Raw genomic sequence first — 18,876 nt, 5'->3', positions numbered from 1 at the left:
CCCAATATATGATATTCTCATCCCGACCTATGATCATATACTCTACTCTGTTGACTGGACGCCACTGCAGTGTCCTCGAGGCTAGCACACTGGGATGTGTTTGTAAACCTAGGTGCTCCCGGGGATGTTTCTTTCATGTGAAAATCAACCACCCCGTGGGCCAGAGCAGAAAACAGAGAAGCACTGCTCTGGGCAGGATGGACTTAGGCAGAGAAGGACACAAGACGTGTCTGATCTTGGGAAGGACCATTCTGGCTGAGGGAACAGCTCGTTGGGTGCGACCCAGGGGAAGGGGTAAAGGGGGCAGTAGCAGAGGTTAAGACAAGGGGGCCCTGGGGAAGGTACTGTGGGGAGAGGACGGACGGGACTGGACTGCAGGACACACTCGTGGAAGATGAGAGACGGGCGGTTAACACACTGGTTACTCAACCCCTAGGGCTGGTCACGCTGAAGCCACTGAAACCGTTCAGGAAGCTCTTGTCAGACAGAAGTCAAAGGAGAGTGGGGTTCAGGGTGTTTGGAGATCCAGGGATCAGTGCCCCAAAGGTGAGAATGTGCCCTACGGAAACGGAGGCCCAGGACTTCTGTAGGGTTTCCTCACATGGCTCCAAAAACCCTCAGTTCACTAGAAATCTAAGAATCTCCATTACACCGAAACAAAGCTGAATTATTCGTTGAAACCCACATGCTGGCAGGTGCCCAGTCAGTCCAGCTGATATTTCAAAGTCCAAAGTGTTTAGGTTCTCAGGTTGTCGGGATGAGGGTGACTTAAAAGCCAGATGAGAGAAAGGACTACAATGTGGGTGTTGAATAAGAAGCAACATAGGTTTATGGACCCCGGGCCCCTGGGGCACTATGAATAAATGAAATATGCATTATCCATGTACCTATTGATATGAGATGAGGAACTTGTTTTTATCAACTTCATGAGCCATCTATACGTGACTTTTCCAGTCTGTATTCAGTTCCAGACAATAATTTTGAAATTCTTCTGTCAGTTAAAGAAATCCGTTCATTATTTACTCAAGGGGTAGATTCTGGAACCAATTCTAAATCTACAAATCACTCATGATCTCCTGCAAAGTGAGTTCATGACACAGTTTATTCTGTCATTTAAAAAGGGAGTGTTTTTTATTCCTCTGTCAAAACCTAAATTCACAAATGACTAGAAGCAAAGATTATATTTTGATTACCTTGTGGTGAGAATTCAAATGGAAATGACAGACACTGGAACTTATTTTGCCTGCGACAAGTGATACTATTTCTAAATCTGACCATTTTCAAGGTAAAAAAATAATTTTATCATATACATATTATTTTCATGTCACATTGGAAAGTGTCCACTTTTTCAAAATTTCCATTCTGCTCTAAGACGTGAACAAATTAGGAACACGTACATTAAAAAGGACTTTGCTTTAAAAGGTATACACACTGAGAAATAACTGACACGACAGTCTCTTACTCTTTCAAAAGGTTAAACTAACGTGACTGGGTTAACTTAAAATACACCTCAGAAATTAATAAGTTAAATTACACTCGGTCAACAAGCAAACTGCATTCATCAAGAACACACAGTTTGCTTCAGTTCAGGTGTGCATTATACCTGCTAGAGGTTCTGAATTAGCCATGCCTACAACCTCTATCACTTCTTTTGGTTTCTTTCTTTATGTGGCTGTAGAGTGGAACTCCAATCAGATTATTTCACTCTCTTGCTTAAAAAAAACACTCGATGTCCCTTGGTAATCATGTGACAGCTCACCTCTGTCTTTCCTTCTCGCCCGAGTCACTGTCAAGCCAGACGTGCCCCATTAACTAGGCCCATCTCGCACCCCACACCCTCTTCTCCAGGACAATTCTCATTTGTCTGATTTGTTTGTCTCTCTTCAGTTTTCCTAATACAAACAATAAATATGATCAGTATAATGATTTCAAGAATCTGCTTAATTCATGTACATTCTGTATTTGTAAAACAAAAACAAAAAGAAAGTTTATCGTATTAATTATATATAAAGCCAGGTCATTTGACCAAAAGCTCTCATTAATGAATTTTTTTAAAGCAATCATTTAACTTAAGTGACATCACCAGTGAATGAGAACATTTTTAAAAGATGTCTCACTGCATAGAAAATCACACATTGTTTTGATGTACCCTCTGCAGACAAGGGACATAAAATATAACTAGAAGGATAAGGAATGAAGCCACAGAACAACTACTTGTACGGCAGCAGATTATAAAACAATACTGTACTTGACATAGGCAAAGCCCCAACTTTAAGAACTGTATCAACAAATGAACTTATCTACGAAATAAAACCCGACTCATAGACATAGAGAACAGACTTGTTGCCAAGGGGGAGGTGAGGTGGGGTAGGGATGGACCCGAGGTTTGGGATTAGCAGACGCAAACTAGTACATACAGGATGGATAAACAACAAGGTCCTACTGTAGAGCACAGGGAACTCTATTCAATATCCTGAGATGAACCATAATGGAAAAGAATATAAAAAAGAATGTATATATATGTATAACTGAGTCACTCTGCTGTACAGAAATCAACACAACATTGTAAATCAATGGTACTTCAATAATTAAAAAAAAAAAAAAAAGAGGGGCTTCCCTGGTGGCACAGTGGTTGGGGGTCCGCCTGCCAATGCAGGGGACGCGGGTTCATGCCCCGGTCTGGGAGGATCCCACATGCCGCGGAGCGGCTGGGCCCGTGAGCCATGGCCGCTGGGCCTGCGTGTCCAGAGCCTGTGCTCCGCAACAGGAGAGGCCACAACAGTGAGAGGCCCGTGTACCTCAAAAAAAAAAAAAAAAAAGAACTGTATCAAATAGAAAAATGTAAGATACTGATGAAAAATAAAAGGGCAGCGAGTGGTAGGGAAGTTTAAGAAGCTCTCAGTGTAGACTGACGTCATCAGGGAGCCTGGTGTTGGGTGTGAGAATACACAGAATGCGGCCAAGCACAAAATTGGAAAACAGTCCAAAGAAAATAGAGGAATACATACCTACAGGTACATTGTAATCACTTGAAAAAAGTTTTATGACCCAAAGCAATTAATCAATCAATTAATTTTTTCAAATAATTGTTTAATTCAGGGGACAAAGTTAAAACTGGTAACTGAACTGTTTCCATAGCTTAACTGGTCAGTTCAGTCAAAATGGTCCCTGACGGACTGTGATTGTCAGGGACGATGTTGGTCAGAGGTACAAACTCCCGGTTTTGAGGTGACCAAATCCTGGGATGTCAAGTACAGCACGGTGGCTCCAGTTTTCTTTTTTTTTTTTTGAATTTTATTTATTTTTTTATATAGCATGTTCTTATTAGGTATCCATTTTATACATATTAGTGTATATATGTCAACCCCAATCTCCCAATTCATCACATGCAGTTTTCAACACTGTCTTATATACAGGAAAGCTGCTAGGAGTATAGGTCTCAAATGTCCTCATCAGGAAAAAGGGACATGCAAGGTGAGGGGTATGTTACCTCACCTTACTGTGGGGATCACTTCACAGTGTACACGTGGATCAAGTCACATTGTGCACCTTAAACTTGCACAATGTTACATGTCAATTATATCCCAATGAAACTGGAAAAATATGACCATTAAAAGACAAAGTCAGCATCCCAATGAGAAAATAAGTAAAAGGAACACTAAATACGTGTCTTACATGGAATAATGTTGCTCACTTGAGCTTAACTGAAGTATAATTGACATAAAATGAATATAATGATTTAATACGCTATATAAATGGGCATGAATGACAAATACTATAAAACTATTTCCTGAATTACTAAACATTCACAATGTTTTTTTAAAAAAACATTTTTAGTGTATTCGTTTAAGGCCAATTGATAAGGAGATCATTTTAAGTGGCAAAGGATATTGGAACTGTAATAAATAAATAAATAAATAATTTTTGCATTATACTGTAAAAATACATTGTACTAGTAGTCTATATAAGGATTAAAAAAACTGTGAAGGGGCTTCTCTGGTGGCCCAGTGGTTGAGAGTCCGCCTGCCAATGCAGGGGACGCGGGTTCGTGCCCCGGTCTGGGAGGGTCCCACGTGCCGCGGAGCGGCTGGGCCTGTGAGCCGTGGCCGCTGAGCCTGCGCGTCCGGAGCCTGTGCTCCGCAATGGGAGAGGCCACAACAGTGAGAGACCCGCGTACCACAAAAAAACAAACAAACAAAAAAACTGTGAAGAAAAAAACTGGGGACTCTTATTTCACATACAAATTGTGTCTGATAAATCACTATAGACAGTTCTAACTTTATGTATAACTTTCAGAGCTTCTTTTTTTTTTTTTCTATCTTTCATTTGTTTTTTTGTGCAAAAGATAAACAGTTTCATTTTGTAGCACATACTCCAGTAGAAAATTGGGGGATCCTAGCCCAGCCAGGAATTAAATGTTCTGTTTTGTGATGGACATTTCCACACTCGGTGCTGAAACTGCCTAGATAACTTACACATATTTAACAATATGTCCCATTGTTTTCAAATACATTTTCTCTTTTATACTTTAAAACAGTCCTTTGGTTGAGAGCACACAGCAAGACTAAGGTCACCAGGCATTGAATGTACTGCCCCTCCAGACTTGTCCAAACAAGCCTTCTAACTCCTGAAACAGGGAACTAAAGTATCTCTTTCCCATGCCTCAAAAAACCTTTAATATTTCCAATGAAAAAAAAAAACAGAAAAAGCTACACAGACAAAAAGGATTTAGTAAGAGGCAGTGATGAATAGCAGAAAAGAAATTTTACATTTAAAGGCATGGCTCTTCTTTCAAAAGTTTAAATCTTAAATTTCTCTAGGGTTATAAGATTCAAAACAAAATGACTGAGGTGAGGAGAACTCAATCAGGAAATTTATTTTAGAATCTGATCTCTGAACTTAATTTAGTAAATATAAGAAGAATCATAGTCTATTTTCCTAATAGAATCTCAGCCAATGGGACTGGCTAGTGAATAAGGGAGATAAAATTCATGATGTCTCCTAATAAATACCTTCTAGAATCAAGGGTTGACTCAAGAGAACTTAGTCTCTGGATCATTGCCAATAAGCTTGAAATATTGGAAGCAAATTGGACATTGGTTTGTGAACACAGGCACGGGCATCATAAGATGCAAACTGTGTTCGTATTTTAATTACATATGTCTGTCCGTCTAGGATTTAAGAAGAATGTTTCACTAACTTGGTTGTACTTCTACGTACGAAAGTATGTCCATATTACAACTACTCTACGGTTTCCAGTCTACTTCAAACAGGCAGCTTCCTGCTTATTAACATCAGTCAAGTGGAATACGAATGGAATTCAATTCTTAGTTTTAACTCAAGTGAACAGTTTTCTTAATCCCCCAAAAATCTTTTCATAGATATTTTGGCACTGGTATATGCATATTTCTTGGACTAGAAGTTAGGTCCAGTCTTTTGCTCATCAATTAATTAATTTTCTGCTGTTAGACGATGGGCCCTGGAAAACTTAACCTTCTGGAGAAGAGCTCGGTGAACCTGCCTGCTGAAGGCCTGGAGACCCGTTTTCTACAGGAAGACATTTTTCCCAATGTGTCTGGGCAAACTCACGACACACAGGGGAGAGCCCCCCTTCTTAATACACGTTGGTGGTCTGAGTGCCATCCTACAGAGCCCAGTCCCACTAGCTCTCTCTCAAATAAGAGACTCGAAGCCTCACCTATGTCTTCTGCCATTTTATTACTAGCACGAGGGAGAACTTAAACAGAGAATCATCAGGAGTTCACGTCTTCCTCTGTAGCTGCGGGCTTTGCCAAAAATCTCTGCCCCATCTGCATCATGAATCCCTAATCCAAATTCAAATGTGTCAATTGCCTCTAATATGATTTCAGGGCCCCTGAATTGTTAAAAAAAAAAAAAAAAAAAAAAGCTGTGGTGGTTAACTGCCACTTATAACTCATTTAAATGGGATGAATCCACACAATTCATCTCTTTTCCGTTTCTATAAAATTGTCTCCAATTCCTAAGAAAATGCTGACTGTTAACTAAGAAGACATGTATTTATTTGATTCTTACACTTTTCTACTATTAGTTCTAGTTTCTCAGTTTCCTAGATGAACAATAGATGCCAATGCAGGAGAAGCCAATAGACTATAAGGAACACAATTAAATCTCTGCAATTGACATACAATTAACACATCTGTTTAATAGACCTGTGTGTATGTCTTACAGTAATTCAAACATATAGAATGTACTTTTGTTTTTATTTATCTAAAAAAATGTTGAAACCTTTGGTGTGCATTAGTGTAATCCCTTTCTCTCTGACTCTCCCCACCAGGTGCAGGGAACCATCTTCCCAGCTCCCAGTTTCAACCCCATGATGGACGCCCAAATGCTAGGGGGAGCACTCCAGGGATTTGGTAAGCCTGGTGATTTCTAGCACCTTTCTTGGTCACTTTCTCGCAATTGCAGATCTGATCTTGACATGTTTTTGCCTTAGATTCTTAAATGCCTAACAACTAAATGAAATTCCAAACCAAAAAACTTAATCTGGAATAAACATCCTTTTTTCGCCCTTGTTTGTTTTCTAGCCTGTTTCCTTTGAGACTTCCACGTCCAGCCAAATCAGACTTCCTGCTGCTTCCCCAGGGGATCTGCTTTTCCACACCCCTGCAAACTGGCCCAGTAATCCCCCTGCCTGGAAGGCTATATTCTTCTCCCATCTACTTGGAATTCAAATTCTCTTCCTTCAGGAATCCCTTCAATTGAGCCTTCCTCTTTGAACCCTTCTTTGCCCTCCAAACTCATCAGTCATCCCAAGCCCAGCACCTGCTTCTGCACTGTCCTGCCTCTGACCCCACCTCCACCAGGCCTGTCCCCGCCCACACCCCCGTCACCTGCTGACTGGCCTCTGAGTTCCCAGGGCGGGAGGCTGGGTCAGGTGGTTGTAAGTGCATGTCCAGTGAATGAACTAGAGTTTAGGAAAGAAATGTAGAGAGAAGTGGGAAATTGTTGAGTTCTTTTAAAAAAGATTTAATCTTTAAGATATGATATGGAGCTGTTAAACATCCAACCTGTCCTAAGAAGACTTCTGGTGAGCATGGAGATGAACACTGACAACAGAAAGGAAACGTTTGCATGAAACATAAAAAGCCTTTCATGAGAAAGCAAGCTCTCAGCTTTGAAGACAAGGTCATCTTTACACGAGCTACACTGTGTGTGTGTGTGTGTGTGTGTGTGTGTGTGTGTGTGTGTGTGTGTGTGTGTGTGTGTGTGTGTGTGTGTGTGTGTCACTAGCAGGACCCTGGAGGAAAACAAAAAAGGACTTTGAATATGCTCTAAAGTCAACATTAAGAGTCCGCAATGCTTATGCCTTTTAAAATATTAATCATGGCAAGAAAAATCTGGAGACAGAGTAACGAACAGTTATAGATTAACTTTTTCTTCAGGAGAATAATTTTTGCTTTAAAACTATAAATCAAAGCAATCTATTCACTCAAAAATTTTCTTTGTGCCAGTTTCAATTTTCCTGTCATTGCAATTTTAGGGTCAGAATTCGGATTCATTTTGCCCCTTGTAGGTTTTTGCTTGTCAGTGTTTTAGCTGAAGAATTTCAGGGGGTTTTGGGTTTGATGGCACACCTCCGCTCTAGTATGACAGAGCAAGAACACAGCTCAAGATGCTGTGAAAGTCTATCCATCCTGATGCCCCTGGCAAAGAGCAATCAAAAACAACAATTGCAAATGTTTTCCTTGGCTACTGTGGGTTTTTTCCAGCTTTGCTGAGACACAAATGACCTATAACATTGTGTAAGTTTAAAGTGTACCATGATGATTTCATAGACGTATATTTTGCTAATGGTCAACACAATAAGGTTAGTTTACACATCCTTCTTCTCACAGAATTACCATTTTTGTCATTATCGTTATGGTGAGAACATCTACTCTCTACTCTCTTAGCCACTTGCAAGTATGCAATACAGTATTGTTAACTGTAGTCACCATGACGGATGTTAGATCCCCAGAACTTATTCCTCTTATAACTGGAGGTCTGTACACTTTGACCGTCATCTCCCCCTTTCCTCCATCCCCCAGCCCCTGGTTGTTTCTATGAATTCAGCTATTTTGGATTCCATGTATGTGAGATCATACAGTATCTGCATTTCTCTGTCTTATTTCACTCAGTGTAATGCCTTCAAGATCCATCCATATTGTCACAAATGGCAGGATTTCCTTCTTTTTGTGGCTGAGTAATATTCCACTGTGTGTGTATCATATTTTCTTTATTCATTCCTTTGTTGATGGACACCTAAGTGGTTTCCATGTCTCAGCGATTGTGAATAATGCTGTAATGAGCATGGGGGTGGAGATAACTCTCCAAGATAGCAATTTCATTTCCTGTGGATAAATACCCAGGAGTGGAACTACTGGATCATATGGTAGCTCTATTTTTAATTTTTTGAGGAACCTCCGTAACGTTTTCCATAGTGGCTACACCAGTTTACATTCCCACCAACAGTGCAGGAGGGCTCCCTTTTCTCCACACCCTTGCCAACACTTTTTATCTCTTGTCTTTCAGATGATGGCCATTCTGACAGGTGTGAGGTGGCACCTTATTGTGGTTTTGATTTGTATTTCCCTGATGATTAGTGATGTTGAGCATCTTTTCATGTACTTCTTGGCCATTTGTACATCTTCTTGGGAAAAATGTCTATTCAGGTCCTTTGCCCATTTTTTTCAATCAGATTATTATTATTTTTTACTATTGAGTTGTATGAGTTCCTGATACATTGCAGCTATCCACTCCTCATCAGGTATATGATTTGCAAATATTTTCTCCCATTCTATAGGTTGCCTTTTCACTTTGTTGATTGTTTCTCTTGCTCTGCAGAAGCTTTTGAGTTTAATGTAGTCTCACTTGTTGGTTTTTGACTTGGCTACTGTGTTTTACATAGAAAGATCAGAAAGCAAAAATATTCTCTGACGCAAATGGAAATGAGTAGTTTTAACAAAAATTGTCTTCAGTTGTGTAACAATTCACCAAGGAAAAGCAGTACCTCCCAGGTAACAATCTCTAACAGTGCAGTCCACTTGCCAAGTCCTAACTGCAACAAGCCACTTCCCTACCCACACACTCTTAGAACAACTGTGTGTATTTTATCTCAGTTAACATATATAATTTCCAGATCATGCCTGTGAGATCCTGGCAAGGGGAACGATTTTTAACCCATATGCCTAACGCATGGTAACGCTGCATACAAGGCAAAAGGAATCTTTGTGAGACACTGGGTGCTATTTAGACTAGGCCTCCTCACCTGCCCCAGGCCTCACTCACCACCAATATGATGTGAGCTCTAGGGTGTGTGTAGACCTGCTTTACAGAAGTGGAGGGAGTTTCCCTCTATTCCTAGCGGCGGAGTTTTCCTATATTTCCCCTAGAAGCAGTCGTTCAGCATTTACTAATTCATGCTCATGGTGACTTTGTAGAAACCTTTCACTAATAACAAGAATCCATTGTACATCATAAAAACCTATAAGACTGCTATGGTTCATCATGTCAGATTTTTCTGTTAAACCATAGGATAGGAATTATCTAGAAATTCCTGCCCCTAATAGGACAAGAAAGAGAAATAGATATGATGATTCTAAAAAACAAATCAAAATTCTCTGAATTTGCAGAGGACATTATTAATATATCTCAAAATCCAAGGTAATCAAGCAAAAGCATTATTTAAAATTATGAGAGTTCAATAATTTTTCTGGATACAACATCAACATAAAATTCAACATCATTTACTTCATTAAGCAATGATGTGTTAAGAAACAAAGCAAAAATAATTAGCTTGAAATATCAATAGAAATGCAAATATGAATAATTTCAACAAAATCAAGTTTCTTGTTATTTGCAAAAACCCTACAAATCTTTACTAAGTCTTTTAGAAAAGAAAAACACATAATTAATTCAACAGATACATCATGTTAGTGACAGAAAGACAATTTCTCTAAATTGATTCCTAAGTTTACAGTTATTTTAATTGAAATTTTAATAATATTTTTGAGATCCATATGATATTACTCTGAAATATCTCTAGAAGGATAAATGAGCCAGAATTGCTATGAACTTTGAAAAATGGAGAGTAATTCAGAGAGGTAGGTTGTGGATAATCCCAACAGAACAACAACGAAAACCAGAAGGCCACAAAAGTTACAAAAGTGTGACGATAGCAAAATCAACAATGGATCCAATTGAAAAACCTTCTATTTATTATTAAAAATACGTTCATCTGGACCGCCCATCACGCAGTCAGCAGATCCCTTCAGAACCACCTAATGTCCCTTGGCTCCGGCGCTTAACCTGGGCCCCCGTGAACCTGATGCTCTGTGCCTTTCTCTACAGACTGCCTTTGCTCCCAAACCCGAAATCCCAGGCTCTGGAGCTGATCCTCTGCCTCCCTCCCTCCATTCTGCAGCTGCCGGACCATTTCTCTCACCTGCATAAACACCTCGCTCCCGCTCTGGGTTCTTCCAGGCACGGCCATCCGTGTACATCCAGTCCCTTGCCCTCATTCACTGGGTGTTTTCACGTGCAGCTCATCACCCTCCCAGGATCCGAACACATCCAGGATGGCTTTAACTTCCAGAAAGATGATCTGCTTAACATCCTAGCACTTCAACTGGTTTTTCTCCTCATCTCCATAATTTGTCAAAGAAAAAGTACACCACACAGAATTCAACAGGCAGGGAAGCCTTTATGAAAGAGGAGAGAGACTGAACTCAGCTCCTCTGAAACAAAAGGCAGGCGAGGTCTGAGCCCTGGGATGTTCTAGAGGTCACAGGGGTGGGGGCCTTGATCAACACAATGAGGACTTCTGAGACTGCTCATTGGTACTTAGGGTCCTGCCTGCCACAGAGGCTGGGAGACAGTGGCTCTATCTTTCCTGGCGATTATATTTCAAAGGGATGCATCCCAAGTCCTTGAGAAAGGCAGTTCTGGACATTAAAACTGGCAGGTGGTTGGGAGAAGATTTATGTCTTGAGGGGAAAAGAAAGAATTTACAACTCCAAGTTTTCTCAAGTAAATGCTCTCAGAAAAAAAGAAAGAAAGCAGGAAGGAAGGAAGGAGGGAAGAAAAGAAGAAAGAAAGAAAGAAAGAAAGAAAGAAAGAAAGAAAGAAAGAAAGAAAGAAAGAAAGAAAGAAAGAAGGAAGGAAGGAAGGAAGGAAGGAAGGAAGGAAAGAGGTCAAGGGCTTCTAATCAGGAGAAGTTTGTCTGAATTTTGGTCAAGCTGAGAGGATGCTAACACCTTCTTGGTTACTCTACCACCACTAACACTGCAGCTAAATTTCCCTGAAGCAGCTGTGCATTCAGGCGTTTTTTCAGGTTCATGGGTTGGTGCAGGAGGAAGCGGGGGCCTCAGAGCCCAGTAGCAGAGCCTCTGTTACGGGGAGGGGCCACCCACCCCTGGGCAGGGGCATGCCCCCCCCTCACAGCCCCTTCCCCAGGACTCTTCCTTCTGTTGGGGTCTGGACTGAGGTATGAGGCAGACGCACCCCTGGGCTGAGCAGCTGGGGTCTGTCAAGTGGACTAAACTGGAGCTCTGCTTTCCCCTGACACTCCAAGGACAAAGTTAGTGGCAGGAGCTGAGCTCTGCTGAAGAGGTGAGGTGACCACATCTATCACATCTCCTGAGGTCAGGGAAACCTCTCCAAGCGCACATGCACAGAGAGGCTCCTCAGGGGGTCAAAAAAGGGAGGGGGCGCTACCCCATAATATGTGTTGTCAGCTCTCCTGTTAGCCTCAGCGCTGGAATCCATCTTGGCAAAAAGACGTGCACACATACCAGGAGGGCCCTGAGACAGGTCAGATGTGGGAAAAGAAGGGAGATGATTGGCCAGAGGAGAACAGAGACCTGGGAGACCTGTCCCATGTAAGTGATTTAAATCAACTCTCCTCATTCAGGACTCCTGCACTCTTCTCTGGATGTGTATTTGTGCTTTGCTTCTGCTCTAAATAAATTGCTTCTTTTTTCTCTTTGCACATACTGTGCTTCCAATAAACTCTGTGCCTGGTTTACAATGTCTCTTTGTGGAATGCTTTCTCCAAAGAAGACAAGGACCAGGACCCTCTCACCTGCTGACATCAGGACCAGAGCAGTTACTTTTGTCTTAATGTACATTTGTTGTAAGTCATATCAAACCGTACAGTAAGGAAGACACATGGCCAATTCAAACAGGAATCAGCTTGGCGTTCAGGAAAGCCTTTGGTTGGTGGGGTAGGAGGGGTGGTGGAAGAAAGACCACATTCTTCACTCTGTATTTTTATTGAGTCCTTTTGAAGAAAAATCTGTAGTTGTAGCATCAAGAGGAGAGACAGGAGGTACCTCGCCATGTCAGGGGCTTCCCTGTGACTTCCATTTGAGTTGGAATTGTTCCCTGCCTGCTGGAAGCATCACGGGGACAAGCTTGCATGCTGGCTTTGATCCCTGGACACTGAGTTCTTCCTACCTACAGGGTAGCAGTCTCACGACTCTCCAAATACGCCTCTTTTCCAGGCTGTGACAAGGACCTGCTGATCGACATCCTGACCCAGCGCTGCAACGCCCAGAGGCTGGTGATTGCGGAGGCCTACCTGAGCACCTTCGGCCGGGTGAGTCCCTCCTTCCCCACCCCTTTCCAAGGAAGTTCCTGAGAAGGCTCAGAACTGGTACCGTTACCCTTTTCAGCCTCCGATTACAAAGGCTTCTGACTTCACCAAACATCAGAAACAGTTCTTCTGCCCCAAATGTGGTGCACAGAATGTCGGAAAGAGACACATCAAATGTGCCTGTGATCCCACCAGCCCTTTCTCAAAATTGTTCAGCTTCATGAAGTAAAAGTTCTGACAGCCCGACACCACCAGTTGGTCCAGTTAGGCTAAAAACACCCCTGCGTCAAGCTCTAGGGAAGGTGCACAAGGGGCTGATAATCCAAGGCCCCAAATAAGAGCTTTTCCTGCATTTCTCCAGAGGTCCTCACCCACCTCTCAACCCAAGCAAATTCCCCACTAGCTTTTCTTCCCACAGCTGCAGTTAGAGCCCATTAGAAAAGAATGGCACTTAAAAATAGTTTCAGGCAATAAAACTACCCACAGTGCTTTAAAGTAATCACACCCAATTTCAAAGGGAGTGCCATTAAAGCTTTCTTTTGTTACTCATTTAAAGCACAGACTCAGAACAAAAACTCTTCAGGCCAAAAGGACCTGGAATAGCAATTTCTTTGTCAACTGAGTTTTATCGATGAAACACCATCATAAATCTTTTTCTGTAACGTTAGTCCTTAAAAACTTAATCTCCAAACCTCAGTCTCAACAACTACAGTACGCAAAACAAAGGTATACCTCTGCTTTAGAATGAATGACGAGTCCAAAAAGCCACCACTACTCATGAAATTGGCTGAATTAAGCCGTAGCTGGAAACCAGTTTTGCTTTTTTTCCGGGTAAAACTGTTACTTTTCTTATGTTCCTATGACACCAGTGCTAGTTTTCTTTTGAAAGAGAATGTAAAAGCTATACAAGTTGCAGCATTAGTAATCCAATATTGTTTTAATATGCATACTGCCATAAGAGAGGTCATTTTTCAGTAAATTTTTAACCCAAAACTTTGCATACATCTGTGCTTTCCATAGATCAGGTTAACTTAGGTAACAGCATTACTTTATCACTCTCTACAAAATTACTCTAAAACAGATTAAAATAATTAAGAAATGAGGTGCTTACAACACATCAAACAACAGATCCTCCAGGGTAGAGCACGCACCACACGCCCAAGGTCTCAGAGTGGTCAGATCCCCTGTGCTGAGGTCCCTGGGCACCGAGGAACTTAGGGACCCTTAGACGAGCTGATAGGGGCCTCTCTGCTCTGAAATGCCCCATCAGACATCAGTTACCGGGTCTCATAGTCACTTTTCTTGTCGCGTGTCCCTGGCTCACACTGTCCTGATTTGGGCCTTCACCATGTGGTACCCAGATGGATGTAGAAATGACCCTCACCCCCAGAGCTGCTGCCCCCCAGCCCTTCCCCTGGGTACCCCCCCAAACTGAAGCCAGAAAGAGTCCAAATCTAAAACTCCACTTTCCTGCTTTAATCCCTGAGCGTTAATCTCAATTCCCCTCACAAGTACCCATCTGGGCACCGAATTCAACCCACCTGCCCACAGGCTCACCGAGTCCCCCAGCCCCTCTCTGCTCCACACCTCAAGCCAGCTCACCACCTCCTGCTTCATCCACCGCATCAAAGGCAGGCCCTGCGGTCTGCAAACTGACAGCGGGCTGCCCGGCCCGCCTGGTGCTCCGTGTACTCCAGGGCCCGGACCTGCACAGGCAGGCCACCCTAGACATGCATCCATGACACCTGACACCGTTGCACCACATTCTCTCCAGCTGCTGCCCCATCCTCTCCTGCAGGCGCCCAGGTCAGGTAGTCATGCTGTCCTCCTCCCCACCAGGTGTTCAGTTTTACTTACCTCCTGACGCCTCGACTATCACCTCCTGGAAATCAGGGACCGGGTTACTGGCCGCCATCCTTCCCTCCAGAGTCCTGCCTGGGTCTGACACAGAACTGGCACTGCATTTATAGAACTCCACTCTGCCTCTAAAAAAAAAGGAGAAAAAGAAAAACATCACTTTAGAATCCAATAGTTAAAAAGAACATTCATAAATTGCCTAAATTTCCCTTTTCCCTCATTCCCTGCTCTGGCTTCCCCGGGTCACCCTGCCTGACCTTGGTGAGGGCTCCTTGACCTCCCCCATTGCTCACGTTCAGAATGATTTCTTCCACCTGGACAAGGTGTGTCTTCTGCTAGCCTTCCCTTTCTGTGGGAGAGTTTATAGATTTCTTGTATGTTAATCATTGATATTCTTATATTTTTATTAATGTGAATAATCAAGATTAGAGGGAATTATTTTCTTAGCTACTGAGTAAGGTACAATTCTAGGCATGTTCCATAAATACCTATTATTATATAATTGACTCCTGTCTAACAGCTCCCAAGTTCAAAAAGGGGGGTAATAGAAATGCTAAAGGAATTAAGAAAAATTTCGATAGAAATGCAGATCACTGTAACAAGCAACTAGAAACTAAAGAGAAGCCAATCAAAATTAGCTCAATTGCTGAGACAAAAACTGAGCTAAAAGCAATGAATAGCAGACTAAATAATGCAGAAGAACAAATAAGTGATCTGGAAGATAGAATAATGGAAATCATCCAAGCAGAACAGCAGACAAAAGGACAAATAAAGAAAAAGCAACATACGAGGTCTATGGGATAAAGTGTGCCAACCTATGCTAAATAGGGATCCCAGAAGGAGAAAAAAGAAGAAAGGGGATTGAAAATGTATTTGAAGAAATTATGGCTAAAAACTTCCCAAATCTAAAGAAGGAGATAGATATCCAGTAACAGGAAGCACAGAGGGTCCCAAACAGGATGAATGCAAAAAGACTCACACCAAGGAATATCATAATTGAAATGGCAAAAGTGAAAGACAAAAAGAGGATTCTAAAGGCAGCAAAAGAAAAACAAAGAGTCGTATACAAGGGAACTCCCATAAGGCTATCAGCTGATACCTCTGCAGAAAATTTGCATGCCAGAGGGAGTGGCAATATATATTCAAAGTCCTGAAAGGGAAAAATCTGCAAACTTGGATACTCTACCCAGCATGATTATCATTTAGAATAGAAGGAAAGATAAAGAATTTCTCAGACAAGAAAAAGCTAAAAGAATATAGCAATGTTAAATCCATCCTAAAAGAAATATTGCAAGGTTTTCTCAAAATAGAAAAGAAACAACAAGCTATAAGAAAGGGAAAAACATAACAGGAAAGGCAAATATATAAAAGGACTGAAAATCACTTAAATAGGCCAATACATAGATTAAAAACAATCAAAAATTTTTGTAAAAGTGATTGTAACTACAATTAACAGCAAAAGAATAAACATGAAGATAAAAATAGGATGTCAAAATTACAAAATGTGGGAAGGCGAGTAAGAAAATGTAGATCTTTTAGAACGTGTTTGAGCTTATATGACTATCGGTCTAAAGCAAGTAGATATGGTTAAGGGTTAACATACTTGAAAATCAGGGTAATTACAAATCAAAAACATACAAGAGATTCACAAAAACCAAAAAGAAAGGAGCTCAAGCATAATACAAAAGAAAATAATCAAATCTCAAAAGAAAAAACAAAAAAAAGAAAGAAACAAAAAAGAAATACAAAATCAACTGGAAAACAAGGTTTGAAATGGCAATAAATACATACTTATCAAAAATTACTTTAAATGTCTATAGACTAAATGCTCTGTTAAACAGACACAGAGTAGCAGATTGGATAAAAACAAGAACCTACAATATGCTGCCTACAAGGACTCACTTTAGGGCACAAGTCACACAGATTACAAGTGAGGGGACGGAAAAGATATTTCATGCAAATGGAAATGACAAGAAAGCAGCGGTAGTTATACTCATGTCAGACAAAACAGACTTTAAAACAAAGGCCATAAAGAAAGACAAAGAAGGACACTATACAACAATAAGAGGATCAATACAAAAGGATATTCCACTCATTAACATATATGCACCCAATATAGGAACACCTAAATACATAAAACAAATGCTAACAGATATGAAGGGAGAAACTGACAAAAATACAATACAGTAGGAGACTTTAACACCTCACTGACATCAATGGACAGATCTTCCAGACAGAAAATCAATAAAGCAACAGAGACCCTAAATGACACAATGGAACAGTTTAACTTAATTGACATCTACAGGACACTACATCCAAAAAAATACCAGAATACACATTCGCTAGTATACATCACATACTAGGAACAAAACAAGCCTCAAAAAATTTAAGAGGAGAGAAATTATTTCAAGCCTCTTTTCTGACCACAACAGCATAAAACTAGAAATCAACCACAGAAAGATGGGGAAAATATCACATGGAGACTAAACAACATGCTACTGAAAAACCAATGGGTCAATGATGAAATCAAAGAGGAAATCAGAAAATACCTTGAGACAAATGGTATGAAAACACAGCCTTACAAAATCTATGGGATGCAGCAAAGGCAGTTACAAGAGAGAAGTTCACAGTGATACAGGCCTTCCTCAAGAAACAAGAAAAATCTTAAATTAACAACTTAACCTACCACCTAAAAGAACTAGAAAAAGAAGAAAAAACAAAACCCAAAGTTAGCAAAAGGAATGAAATATTAAAGATCAGAGAGGAAATAAATAGAGATAATCAATAGAAAAAAAATCAGTAAAACCAAGACCTGGTTTTTTGAAAGGATAAAAAAAATCAACAAACCTCTAGTCAGGCTCACCAAGAAGAAAAGAGAGAGAACCCAAATAAACAAAATAAGAAATGAAAGAGGAGAGGGCTTCCCTGGTGGCACAGTGTTTGAGAGTCCGCCTGCCAATGCAGGGGACACGGGTTCGTGCCCCAGTCCGGGAAGATCCCACATGCCGCAGAGCGGCTAGGCCCGTGAGCCATGGCCACTGAGCCTGCGCGTCCGGAACCTGTGCTCCGCAGCGGGAGAGGCCACAACAGTGAGAGGCCCGCATACCGCAAAAAAAAAAAAAAAAAAAAAAAAAAACAAAAAAAAACTCCCTGCAAACAAAAGTCCAGGACTGGATGGCTTCTCTGGGGAATTCTACCAAACATACAAAAAACTTATACCTATCCTTCTCAAACTCTTCCAAAAGACTGAAGAGGAGGGAACACTCCCAAAGTCATTCTATGAGGCCACCATCACCCTGATACCAAAACCAGACAAAGTCACTACAAAAAAATAGAATTACAGGCCAATATCTTTGATGAATATAGATGAAAAATTCCTCAAAAAATATTAGCAAACCGGATCCAACAGCATATAAAAAGTAGGACTTTATTCCAAGGTCACAACAATGGTTCAACATATACAAATCTATCAATGTGATGCACTATATTAAGAAAAGAAAGGACAAAGTCTCAATAGACACAGAAAAAGCATTTGATAAAATTAAACATCCATTTGTGATAAAAACTCTCACCAAAGTGGGTACAGAGGGAACATGTCTCAAGATGATAAAAGCCATTTATGACAAACCCACAGCCAACATAACAAACAGTGGTGAAAAGCTGAAAACCTTCCCACTAAATTCTGAAGCAAGACAAAGATGCCCACTCTCACCACTTCTATTCAACATAATATTGGAAGTCCTAGCCACAGCAATCAGATAAGAAAAAGAAATTAAAAGTATCCAAATTCAAAGGGAAGAGGTAAAATTGTCATTATATGCACATGACATGATACTATATAGAGAAAACTGCAAAGACCCCACACAAAAACTATTCAGCAAAGTAGCAGGATACAAAATTAATGTACAGAAATCTGCTGCATTTCTTTACACTAACAATGAAATACCAGAAAGAGAAAATTAAAAAATCAATCCCATTTAAAATTGCTTCAAAATAAAGAAGATACCTAGGCATAAACCTAACCAAGGAGGTGAAAGACCTATATGTTGAGAACTATAAAATGATAAAGAAAACTGATGATGATTCAAAGAAATGGAAAGATAACCCATGCTCTTGGAAGAATTTATATTGTTAAAATGGCCATACTCCCCAAAGCAATCCCTATTTAATGTGATCCTTATCAAATTACCCATGACATTTTTCACAGAACTAGAACAAATAATCTTAAAATTTATATGGAACCACGAAAGACCCAGAATTGCCAAAGCAATCCTGAGAAAAAAGAACAAAACTGGAGGCATAACCCTCCCAGACTTTGGACAATACTACAAAGCTACAGTAATCAAAACAGTGTGATATTGGGACATAAACAGATATATGAATCAATGGAACAGAAGAGA

At 40.7% G+C, this 18,876-nt stretch overlaps 1 protein-coding gene across 1 annotated transcript in view; it reads left to right on the top strand.

Annotated features, from left to right (window-relative positions):
• The window catches only part of ANXA10 (annexin A10), a gene marked incomplete at both ends in the record, with an annotated part of 65,985 nt that overhangs the window by 22,599 nt on the left and 24,510 nt on the right, over positions 1-18,876 (top strand). The window contains 2 exons of the mRNA XM_079706650.1: positions 6,317-6,398; positions 12,528-12,622. Coding sequence (XP_079562776.1) covers positions 6,317-6,398; positions 12,528-12,622 — 177 coding nt within the window. The remainder of the gene's footprint in view (positions 1-6,316; positions 6,399-12,527; positions 12,623-18,876) is intronic.

This window comes from Hyperoodon ampullatus (assembly GCF_949752795.1).
Source record: "Hyperoodon ampullatus genome assembly, chromosome: 6".
Lineage (NCBI taxonomy): Eukaryota > Metazoa > Chordata > Mammalia > Artiodactyla > Ziphiidae > Hyperoodon > Hyperoodon ampullatus.
This window is presented reverse-complemented; position numbering and strand designations above follow the sequence as displayed.